At 38.6% G+C, this 13026-nt stretch overlaps 1 protein-coding gene across 1 annotated transcript in view; it reads left to right on the top strand.

Annotated features, from left to right (window-relative positions):
- Positions 1–13026, top strand: part of LOC150078474 (dnaJ homolog subfamily B member 4-like) — an 82086-nt gene that overhangs the window by 25635 nt on the left and 43425 nt on the right. The window contains exon 2 of the mRNA XM_090384225.1: positions 10160–10984. Coding sequence (XP_090240351.1) covers positions 10169–10984 — 816 coding nt within the window. The 5' untranslated portion in view covers positions 10160–10168. The remainder of the gene's footprint in view (positions 1–10159; positions 10985–13026) is intronic.

The following is a 13026-nucleotide window of genomic DNA, read 5'->3' as shown; positions in this document are numbered from 1 at the left end:
ACTTCAAATAAAATGCATTAGATAAAGCCTGTAAATCAAACCATGGCAGTCTAGTCTGCACAGGGATTTTAAAGAGGAAGTTATTCTTGCTTGGCTCTGCATAGGACCCAGTCATTTGGCACATTCCTTTTTGCTGAGGGCTGATGGCCCTCCTTTGTGTGTCTTGTGGTACCATTTTATCCATTAAGCATATTTTAATTGATTGCACAAATTTTATTAATGATACCTGCTTTACCACTATTAACTCTCTGACTGAGCTTTATACACTTAGATTTTACCCCAAAACAACAACACGTCAGCTGTTTTTAAATTTTTACAACATATTCATTTGTATATATGTATTTAAATACTGAACATATATTTTTAATACATATGCTGCCTTTTACTTATATAACCTTTTGACAAGGTAACCTCCTTCAGAGGTTACCAGAATTTATTTTTAACTCTCTAAACTTGTCTTGGCATGTATGTAGTATGCTTCTTATGCCGAAAAATCAAAAACCTAACATAATCTAACCTTTATTGACATTCATTCTCCAGTTCCTGGCATCACTCTTATGTACTGACAATTACCAAACTAGAGAAAGAACACTATTCCCTACAACTATAGACCCATTTCTCTCACCAGCTGCTTAAGTAAAACTCTGGAAAAAAGGATAATAACATGGTATCTTGATTCCCAAAATATGATTTGTGATAATCAGTTTGGTTTCAGAACAAATTGATCATCCCTGGATCTCATGGTTAAAGCTGAAAGAAACATCAGGATTGCATTTATTTGAAATGAACATCTCATGGTGTCAAAGAAGGCCTTTGACACCACTTGGCGTTTTGGTATCCTGAGAGGTTTTCATTCCCTTGACCTGAGAGGCCACTTAATGTATTTCCTGTAGAATTTCTTTAAAGTTTGCTATTGGCAAGTCCTTTCACAAACATACATACAAGGAAGCCTATGGTGGCTCTGTTCTCAGAGCCACCTTATTTGCAATAAGAATAAATATGATGACCGAAAATATTCCCAACACTGTAGTTTCATACCTATGCCAATGAGCTCACTGTCTCTTGCAGTTCACAGAACATGAGTTTCATTGAGAGGCAACTGCAAATCTAATCAACTGAAAACATATGGAGGATGCATCCAGATCCAGAGCTACACTTAACAAATCATCCTATCTCAGTTGTGAACAGCGTTTATCTCCATGGTCTGATTTTCTATAGTAAATTGAACTTCTCAAACATCTACAGACTTGTTAGAAAAAGATGAACTTACTCATAGTTTTTTCTTCTACATCATGGGATGCAGATCTTTACATCTTACTTCACTTATATGCAGGGTGTCTCAAAAATATTGGTACAAACATTTAGGGGAGGTAGGTAACATCTAAAGGAATGTGAATCTCATAGGAACCCATAACCGGAAACGTCACCGTAAGTCGGTACACGGCGCTGTTCATCAGTTCGCGAGCGAGAAAATTTCTGGTTTACTCATTCAAGCAGTAGTCGCCGCATGAAGAGCATGCATCGATATATGAACTGTGAGCTGGCAGACATGCACCTAGTGTATGAATTAGCTGAGGGCAATGGACGAGCCGCTGAACGAATTTATGGAGAATGCTTCCCAGACAGACATGTACCGGACCACCATTTGTTTGCGTGTGTGCATCAAAATTTGTCCAATTATTGGTCATTTAGAGGTAACAGGAGTAGTGCGGGCAGACCACGTTCGACGCAAACTCCCGCCATGGAAGAAAATGTGTTGAATGCCGTCCAGAATAATCCTACTTCCAGCACACGTGCCATTGCCTCTGCCTTGGGAGTGTCTCGTTGCAATGTACAGCATGTCTGGCATGACGATTCCTTACACCTCCTTTCATCTCCAAAGGGTGCAGTTACTGCTCCCCCCAAGATCATCCTGCACGTGTGGCTTTTGCGCAGTGGTTTCTCTAAGAAAGTGTTCAAGACTTGAATTTTCCAGCCTATATTTTGTTCACGGATGAAGCCTATTCAATCAGCACAGTGCTCATGTGTGGGCTCACAACAACCCACACGATGTGCGCCCCCATGTGGCACGACATCACTTCGCAATAAATGTGTGAGTAGGTATGGTCAGTGACTGCTTAGTCAGCCCATACCTGTTACCATTCCGCATGAACTCCGCTAAATATCGGATCTTTCTTGAACAAGTTCTACCAGGGTTACTTGACGATGTTCCAGCAAATGTGAGACGCAACATTTGGTTTCAACATGACGGTGCACCTACCCATTATGGAAGGTGTTTTGTGACCATTTGATAAGGTGTTTTGGGCGTCAATGGATTGGCCGTGGTGGACCCGTTGCCTGGCCCCCACGCTCACCTGATTTATCGAGCCTTGATTTCTTTCTGTGGGGGGCCCTCAAATCTATCGTGTATGAATCGCCTGTGGAGACAGAAATGGATCTCGTGGCGAGACTCGTCTGCGCTGCTGCTACTGTCAAAGAAACTCCAGGTGTGTTCGACTGTGTCCGCCAATCCATGCTGCGTCGGTGTCACGCATGCATCGCATCTCATGGTGGAACCTTCGAGTATCTGTTGTAACATCATGAAATGCATCCATCTCATACTCCATTGTTAATATTATGTCAAATAAATGTTTGCCACTAATTACTGTCTTGTGTCATTTCTGCTTCTTGTGCCTCTGCTACTACTTTCCCATGACGTTTCCGATTATGGGTTCCTATGCAATTCACATTCCTTTAGATATTACCTACCTCCCCCAAACATTTGTACCAATATTTTTGAGACACCCTGTAGAGACCTAATCAGATCCCACCTTGATTACCGTGCTCCAGTATATGATTCTGCTAGGGATCATGTGCTAGTGTGGCTTGCCCCATTCAATATTCTGCCATCAAGATTGCTATAGGTACTTATATAAAGTTACCAGTAGAACTTCCCCTCTGTCACAGGAGAGGTTACTTCTGAACTGTGTAGCTAAAATTCTGAGTCTACCTATCCACCCCATTAGGCCAATAATTAATAATCCATAATTCACAATGTACTTTAGAAGTAAACCCAGGGCAGCTCAGCCTACTGGTATCAGATTGCAGGCATCATCACAAACTTGGAATTAAGATCTTGACGAAGTCCACTAAGATCTAGACAGTTCAGATCCCCCCATGCTTCTCTATTTAAACCATCCTGTGAGAGTTATTTCCAAAACTGGGTAAAACATTCCCTTGCAAATATCAGAATACAATAACTCCATACTACTCACAAAATTATCTGCATTTTACAAAAATATATACTGATGGATAGTCTTATAGTGCAATGAGTGCTGCAGCCGTCTTCCCTTATAACACCATCTCTGTATCATTTCCAGCTGAAATGCAGCAGTTATATAGCTGAATCATGGCCCATCAAGCTTTTTCTAGAAAATATTCTCCATCCAATCAAGAAAAGTATAATATATATAGACTCTGAGTGCACTTTTAGCCTTACAAAATATCTTCTCACCAACTCATCCTGCCTTGCGCCTCCGTAGCTGGGTGGGAAGGAGCAGCAATGCGTAGCACACGCTTCTTGATTAGACTGGGGTTCAAGCCTGTCACCACCAAATACGGAGAATGCGGAAAGGTCTAAGTGATGACTACTGCATATTCCCGGAGCAATATGGCCTTAGTTGCTAATGCTCCTAAAAACCAAATAACAAACAAACAATCAAGCCCGTCACCACCAAATACGGAGGATGCGGAAAGGTCAGGGAATGACCACTGCATATCCCCGGAGCAATATGGCCTTAGTTGCTAATACTCCTAAAAACCAAATAAAAACAACCACCATCCTTTAATAAAAACTATAAAAAATAAGCTGTGTATATACAGGAACACCAGTAGGCAGTCAACTTTTGCTGGATTCCAGACCACCAAAATATCAGGGAATGAAAGTGCAAGTTATTAGTATTAGCATTATAGTGGCAAATGATGCAATGAAACAAGCTTATACAGAATCAGACAAAAAAAAAAAAAAAAAAAAAAAAATCACCATTTCACCTATCAGTTCCCTCCAATAGTTATTTTTTTTAATTATATTATTATCATCAGCCATATGGTGCAAGAAAGTCATCTGACATCCATTTAGTTCATCTGACATCCATTTAGGCCTATACCTTGATGAAAAACCTAGTAGCTTCTATGATTAATTCCTTGAATGCTTCCCATTTAGAATTTGCTGATGGTAACATCATCAGTTGGTCCCACTGTATAGAATTTCAAAACTGTCTGAGAACTGTCAAAGGACCTTTGATGGTAGTTACATCTTCAAGTAAATCTCACATCTATACGCTGTAATCACTGCCACCTAGTAGCTCTTTTATCTGCAGATTCTTAATGCATGAGTAATCAATGCTAAGAAAAAGACCAAGAATATTACTCCATTACTCCTCTCTAATTTGCTGCTGCTGCAGAAGGCAGTCATCTAATAAATCCACAAATATTTGGAAAGTTAAAATACCCCATTATACACCTTTCTAATTTACTGGCCCACTCTGTTTCTGTGGTCATTTGTTCACTGTACTCAGAGTCATTTGGCCTATAACACACTACTACTCTCATTGTAGCTCTCCTAGTTTTTATATCACACGAAACTGACTTAGCATTGCAGTGGCCAACCATGTCAACTGGATGAAGTTATGCAGCTAAACATCCATCCCTCCAACAAGGCATTGTCACATTATTATATTCCATATACTGACTACAGAACCAATATAAGCTGTATATATATATAAGTAAAAACTGCTTTGTAAAAAGGATAGGTGGAATAGGACCAGGGTATGTCTGCCAGGGGCAAAGGTTGATGACGTTGTAGAGCGGATATCATCTTTTAAGGGCACTAATGATATTAAGAGTAGGAGACCGGCAGAATTACTTAGCAAGTACAGGTCACTGTTGAAAAAAAGCCGTGAATTAGGGTTGAATTTGAAAGTGTCTGCAATTCTGCCCAGACACGATAGGAGGGAGTATATGATGAGAGCCTTGTCGATCAATTCGGCCCTGGAGGGATTGTGCAAGGCTCAAGGGGTAGAATTTTTTTCAGCCTGGACTGTACTTGTTAACAGGAGAGATTGCTTCTACAGGGATGGGATACACTTAAATAGAAATGGTGCAAGAATTTTTGCTGATGCTGTCGAGGCAGTGTTAGGTGGGTCGGAAAACTGCTAGTTGGCGGGGGTACAAGGACTAATAGATTAACAGTAGCCACTGGCAGAGGTGGAAGTGATTCTTGCACTGCTTCTATTGAAATGAGCAGAAGCCTGAAAAACAAGATGCAGAATATTTCAGAGACTGCTGGGAGTCATTGCGGTACAAATAAACACATGGGTTGTGTTAGGGTAGCTAAGAATAGAAACAGGTGCATGTATACCTGCGTGTACACCAATGCTAGGAGTTTGGTAAATAAATTTGATGAATTTGAGGTATTGCTCAAAACATCAAAGGCAGATATTGTTGGGATATCAGAGACGTGGTGTCACACAGATATAAGTAATGCGGAACTGGAATTTGGGGAATACAATGTGTATAGAAAGGATAGACAGGACAGGAGGGGAGGAGGGGTCATGCTATTAGTTAAGAAACACATAAAGTCCAAGGAAGTGAAGCCAGTCGACATCGATGGACAGGGCAGTGTCGAGTCAGTTTGGTGTGACATAAGCATAGGGAAATCAAAATTGAGAGTAGGAGTGTGCTATAGGCCTAATGACTCTGATGACTATAATAAGATATTGTACAGGGAAATAGAGTGGGCCAGTAAATCAGAGAGTCTTATAATGGGGGATTTTAATTTCCCAGATATTGACTGGAATTTGTGGGTTGGTCACTCGCACACTAGCAAGGCTTTTGTGGATTTATTGGATGATTGTTTTCTACATCAGCATGTTTGTGAGGCAACAAGAGGGAGCAATACTCTTGATCTGATTATCAGTAGTGATTCTTCATGCATTAAGAATCTGCAGATAAATGAACCACTAGGTGGCAGTGATCACAGTGTGTTGAAGTGGGATTTACTCAAGGAGGTAACTACCATCAGAGGTAAAGGGGAAGGGTTTTTGTTTTCGTAAAGGCGACTATGATGGTCTGAGACAGTATTTAAATTCTATACAGTGGGACCAACTGATGATGTTACCAACAGCAAACTCAAAATGGGAAGCATTCAAGGAACTAATCTTGGAGGCTACCAGGCTTTACATACCAACTAAGAAATATTGTTCAAGGTTTAGGCCTAAATGGTTGTCAGATGAACTAATGAGACATGTGGCAGAGAAGAAAAATGCATGGGATACATACAAATTAATGGGTGACATGGAAGCCTATGATAGATATAAGTTGGTCTGTAACCAAGTCACAAAGGAGATTAGGCAGGCAAAGGCAGACTACGAAAAATCCTTGGCAAAGGATGCAAAGAAAAACAGAAAAGAGTTCTTTACATATTTTAAACTCAAGAAGGAAAGGGATGAATCAGATTGGTCCACTGGATATTGATGGTTCAACAGTTGAGGATCCTGCTCAGGTGGCTAACAATCTAAACGAGTATTTTGCATCTACATTCACGCATGAGGAGTTATTCAGGAAGGAGAATGATGTAGGTAAAGTAAACATTGGCAGTGAGCTGGATGATTTTGTAATAATTGAGAGGAAAGTGGAGGAGAGATTGTTGAGGATAAACATAAAAAAGGCACCTGGGGTGGATGGGATCTATCCAGTTATATTAAAGGAGGCAGCAAAGGAAGTAAGCAAACCCCTAGCCATAATTATGAGAGCTTCTTTGGACTCAGGGGAGGTACCCATAGACTGGAGATGTGCAAATGTAACCTCAATTCACAAAGGAGGATCAAAGGCTGACACAAGTAATTATAGACCTGTTAGTTTAACGTCTGTTCCAGGTAAATTAATGGAGGCACTGGTTAAAGAAGCACTGCAGGATCATCTAGACAAGAATTCAGTTATAGCTCAGACGCAGCATGGTTTTGTTAAGGGCAGGTCTTGCCTGACCAATTTGATTGGATACTATGATGTAGTCACAAAAGAACTGGATGCAGGGAATAACTTTGATATTATATATTTGGATCTTAGAAAGGCTTTTGATACTGTTGCACATGGAAGACTGCTGCACAAATTGGAGCAGTGTGGCATTGGAGGCAAATTGCTGCTATGAATAAGGGGATGGTTGAGTGGCAGAAGACAGAGAGTGGTAATCAATGGACACTGCTCAACGTGGACTAATGTTATTAGTGGAGTTCCTCAGGGTTCAGTGTTGGGTCCGTTGTTGTTTTCGGTGTTTATGAATGATATTGATGATGGGATATCAAGTTTAATGTCCAAGTTTGCAGATGATACAAAGGTTGGCAGGGTTGTTAAGGACACTACTGACGCTATGCTTCTGCAACAGCATCTGGAAAGGTTGAACAGATGGGCTGAGAGGTGGCAAATGAAGTTTAACATTGACAAATGTAAAGTACTACATATGGGAAACAGTAACCCCAGAGCAACGTATCAACTCTGCGGTACTACACTGACAGTGGTGGAGAATGAAAAGGACCTGGGGGTAATTGTGCAGGCAGATATGAAGTTCTCTGAGCAGTGCAGACGAGTTGCAAGAGTAGCTCATGGTGTCTTGTCAATGATATACAGGAATTTTTCTAGCAGGGATAAGGAGGTGATTATTCCTTTGTATAAGGCAATGGTTAGGCCACATCTTGAGTACTGTATACAGGTCTGGAGGCCTCATTTCAAGAAGGATGTAGAGCTGCTGGAACGGGTACAGAGAAGGGCAACAAGATTAGTGAATGGAACAAAGGGTTGCTCTTACGAAGAAAGGCTTAAGTTTTGCAAATTACAGATTCTGGAGACTAGGCACCGGCGAGGTGATCTGATTAGAGGTGTATAAGGCTTTGAATATTTTGAGCATGCTCAATGCCAATGGGATTCTTCATCTTGCTCAGAATAATCACCTCAGAGGGCATAAATTCAAATTGAGGAAGGACGGATGTCGGATAGATGTGCGGAAATTTGCCTTTGGCCAGCGGGTGGTTGGTTGGTGGAACCGACTTCCATCACTTGTTGTTGAAGTTGATAGCCTAAACAAATTTAAAGCTCAACTGGACAGGTATTTCGAACGAATGGAGGGGTGAAATGGGAGTGGTGTGTTTATTTTTTTTTTTTTTTTTTGGCTGATGGTGAATAAGCTTGCTTTCTTGCATCATATGCCTCTACTAATGCTAATGCTAAGTAACAATGGACATTTCTATGCCAAGCTGAAATGCATATTAAGCTTCTGCAAATAAAACCTGAACCACAGTACTGGCCCACAGTTCCCCTGTAAACAGAAAGGAGGAAGTAATCCTAGCCATAGCATGAATTGGTTGCTCACAATATATTGTGGAGTTATACTTCACAACTGGGTTGTCATCACTGCAACACTAGAGTACCTACCCACCCACTGATGAGGAGCCAATAAGCTCCAAAACGGTGCCGTATGGGTGATGGTATCTGCTGAGAATAAGTAACAATAGCCTTCTCCTATTGTGAAGCAATACTTATTCAAGGTAGTGCAAGATCATGGTAATTCGTTGTGAAGGTATTCACAATGAGATATACTTAATGATGCCAATTTATTACTAAAGTAGTTTGCTACGTACAGAAATGATGCAATTTCACTAACTTGTACGCTAGTTAACTCCCTACGTAACCCTTTAGCCATATTATGTGCTAAATAAAATAAAAGCAAATATTTTGTTGATTAAATTTTTCTGTTTTTTAAATTTTGCAAAGGAAATCAAATCCTCCCATGTTCCTTTGCCCACAAATATTTTCTAACTGGCTATATAGTATTTATTTATTGGCTATATTTATTGATATCCTATAAATTACGAGATATTAAATGTTTGTTTGGCATTTAACAGATGCCAGGTGGTCAAAAGTGTCTACCTGTCTTCTAAGCAACTCCCCATATGCTCTGTGGGCAGGAGCAGCAGTGCATAGCTCACGCTTCTTGATTAGACCGGGGTTCGAGCCCGTGACCACCAAATACAGAGGATGTGGAAAGGTCAGGGAATGACCACCGCATATCCCGGGAGCAATATGGCCTTAGTTGCTAATGCTCCTAAAAACCAAATAACTAACTAACATATGCTCTGTGAGATGTCACGTATAATCTTGTTGTAATGCATTGATTTTACTGGCTAAATGCTAACAGTTGACAAAAATACAGACATTCACATTGCATCGAAGTTTCAATATAAGGGATCAGTGAATGAAAAATTCTAAAAAAAATAATAATAAATAAAATAAAAACTTCATTATTATTGTTGGTTTCCCCTTTTATTTTAATTTGATATTTTTAATTGGGTTTTGCAAATCATAATTAATAAATCTGTTTTCAGTTCGCCAAAAAAAAAAGTTAATTTGTTTATCATTAAAACAAAAAGGTGGCTCAGAAATGCCATGCGAGTGCTCTTGTTATAGAGGGTGCAGGTGACAGCAAATTATATTAAATTAAGCACATTTCATTTGATGGTTTGAAGTATTTTTATCCCCAATGTTTAAGTTTTTCCCCCATTGTTTAAGTAATTTTAAATATGCTCATGTTTCTTCAGTAATAACATATTTAAAATTACTTAAACACAGAACATTGAGGGTGGGGGGAAAACTCCACACCATCAAATTAAATATTCTTAATCTAATATAACCTGCTGTCACTTTCACAGAGAAAGAAACATACCTAAAATGATATGTTTAAACTAGTTTATTTGATTGAAAACTGCGTTCTTTGGCAGAAAGAACTATCGGAAAGTTTTTGATTAAATTCCTTAATAACAAAATGTTATGCTATTTTCTTCAATCCCTTCCTTAGTGATTGACTAAGATATTGAATATTGACTAAAGGTGTAAAACTCAAATTAAAGTGACACATTATGCTTTGCAATAACAGTTGTAATGATAATACTTGTGGATGCCACGAATATGCTCATTTCTAATGCCTAGGGCCTGTCGACTGTCCTGTTAATCTTAAGTTATCATTCTACCAAAGAACACAGTTATTTCATGATTTTTGATTGAAGAGCTACATAAATAAGTACTGAGCATCCATTATTTTGTCATTATTATGTTTTTTTTTATTTTATTTTAGGTGAAAATAATGGGTAAGGATTACTATAAAGTTCTTGGTATAAGTCGCAATGCAAATGAAGATGACATTAAAAAGGCTTATCGAAAGATGGCTTTGAAATATCATCCTGATAAGAACAAGTCTTCAGAAGCTGAAGGGAAATTCAAAGAAATTGCTGAAGCATATGATGTTCTTAGTGACAAAAAGAAAAAAGACATATATGATCAATTTGGAGAAGATGGCCTCAAAGGTAGCCGTTCTGGAAGTAGTAGTACTGGTTCTCAATTCTCATATGCTTTCCATGGGGATCCTAGAGCTACATTTTCTCAATTTTTTGGAACTGACAGTCCTTTTGAGTCATTTTTCAGTATGGGCAGTCATGGGAATACAGGAAATATGTTTTTTATGGATGAAGAATTTGATCCTGAATTTGATCCATTTGCTGCACACTTAGGTAATCGTGGAAATGCATTTAGATCACAAAGCTTTACAACAGGAAGCCCCCAAATGGGTAGAACCAAACAACAGAAACAAGATCCCCCTATTGAATATGACTTATATGTTTCTATTGAAGATATCATGAATGGATGTTCAAAGAAAATGAAGATAAGCCGTAAAGTTCTGAATCCTGATGGTAGGACAACAAGAAGAGAAGAGAAGGTATTAACTATTACTGTTAAGCCTGGATGGAAGGCTGGTACAAGAATTACCTTCCAAAGGGAAGGAGATCAGACTCCAAATACTATCCCTTCTGATATTGTATTTGTTATCAGGGACAAGTTGCATCCAACATTCCAGCGTGAGGGTAGTGATATCAGATTTATAGCTAAGGTTTCCTTAAGGGAGGTAAGACTGAAAACCGTATTCAGATTTTTGTTTAACGTATTTGGTAAGATGGCTATACATGTGAAATTAAATTTTAAAAAAGTGTTTCGGAATAAGGTACCAAACTTCTGTCAGTAGCAGAAGTTGCCTAAAGCTGGCAGAAATGTTTTTAATGAATGTCCCCCAGAAAATTTTGATGAGTATATAAATATTTAAATTTATGCTTTCCAAGGCAAGGCAATTCAGTAAAGGCATCTGGTGTTATTTTAAAAGCATTTAGTATATACTGCTAAGCCTATTGTTTGTTCTTGATTAATAGTAGACACAATTATAATATAGTAGCGCAAATATAGATTTGAAAATCAGAAATTGTGCCTATAAGTTGTTGTTGTTATCCAGCATACAAAAAAAAGCAGAAATTCAGGGGAATTGAATTCAGATTTAGAAATTGATGAGAAATTAACTGAATTAAATAATAAATAAACAGATACAGAGGGTGTTGCTACAGTAAAAAAAAAAATAATAATAACCACAAGGATTTTTTACAATTTTTTTGTGATTTTTTTATGGATGATACAATATTTTGAAGAATTTAAAAATGTCTAATTCACATAAAAAATATATATTTGAAAACATTTAGGTGCAAAGTTTTCATTTTTACAAAATTTCATGAAGAAATTCATTTCAGAGAGCTCACTGCTATTGAAGATTCACTATAGAATACTTGTTTAAATATAAGATCGATACCATACCTTTATTGTAGGAAATCTAACCCGATGCTCACATAATAAAGGTATGATATCGATCTTATATTTAAACAAGAGTACTTAGTTGACACTAATGACATTAAAAGTAGAAGACCTGCAGACTTACTTCACAAGTACAGGTTAATGTTGAAAACAAGTCCCGAGTTAGGGTTAAATTTGAAAGTGTCTGCAATTCTGCCCAGACACAACAGTAGGGAGTAAATGATGGAGCCTTGTCAATAAATTCAGCCTCGGAAAGATTGTGCAAGGCTCTTGGGGTAGAATTTTTCTTAACATGGTCTGTACTTGTTAACAGCAGAGACTGCTGCTACAGGAATGGGATACACTTAAATAGAAAGAGTGCAAGAATATTTTCTGATGTCGTCGAGGTTACCAAAAGAGTGCAGTGTATACCAGCAGAATTATACGCAATAAAAATAGCCTTAACTCATGTAAGAGTTACACAAGAAGTGTAATATATACAGATTCCTTGAGTTCCTTAAAAGCCATGAAAAACATAGGTACACCCAATCCTTTGGCACATACGACAAATACTAACTGACTGCGCCAGAAATGAAAAGGATACACTTTTCTGCTGTATCTCAGGACGTACAAGGATTGCTGGAAATGAAGCAGCAGACAAGTCAGCAAAAGAAGCCATACTACAGATTGGAGAAGATATATCAGTGCCATATTCCGATTACAAGCCTGCAATACAGCATACTTGCCAGTTGCAATGGCAAGAAACTTGGAATCAGCAAACCACAAACAAATTATACTAAATTAAGCCAAATATTGAAAACAGGATTTCTAGCACATGAAGGTTGAGAAAATAAGAAACATCACTTGACCAGACTAAGAATCAGACATACCCATATTATGCACTCTTTCTTATTGCGAGCAGAAGAATCATGCTTTTTGTTGTTGTTTAGTTTTTAGGAGCATTAGCAGCTAAGGCCATATTGCTCCAGGGATATGCGGTGGTCATTCCCTGACCTTTCCGCATCCTCCGTATTTGGTGGGCACGGGCTTGAACCTCAGTCTAATCAAGAAGCATGTGCTATGCACTGCTGGTCCTGCCCACCTGGCTACTGAGGCACCCAGCAGAAGAATCACCACTATGCCAGACTTGACACTATCCAATCAGTTCAACATATATTAATAGGCTGTTCTACATATGCAAACAAGCCTTCAAAGATATTTATAGTACACATCACACCTAACAGACCTCTTGAATGATAGAGATGATTTCACAGATGTTTTCAACTTCCCTAAAGCTATTAATTTATACCACCTCCTCTACGGAAGCAAACATAA

This window comes from Mastigoproctus giganteus, chromosome 11, assembly GCF_048544385.1.
Source record: "Mastigoproctus giganteus isolate SK-2022 chromosome 11, ASM4854438v1, whole genome shotgun sequence".
Lineage (NCBI taxonomy): Eukaryota > Metazoa > Arthropoda > Arachnida > Uropygi > Thelyphonidae > Mastigoproctus > Mastigoproctus giganteus.
The sequence above is the reverse complement of the archived record's forward strand: the minus strand, read 5'-3'. Positions and strand labels throughout refer to the sequence as shown.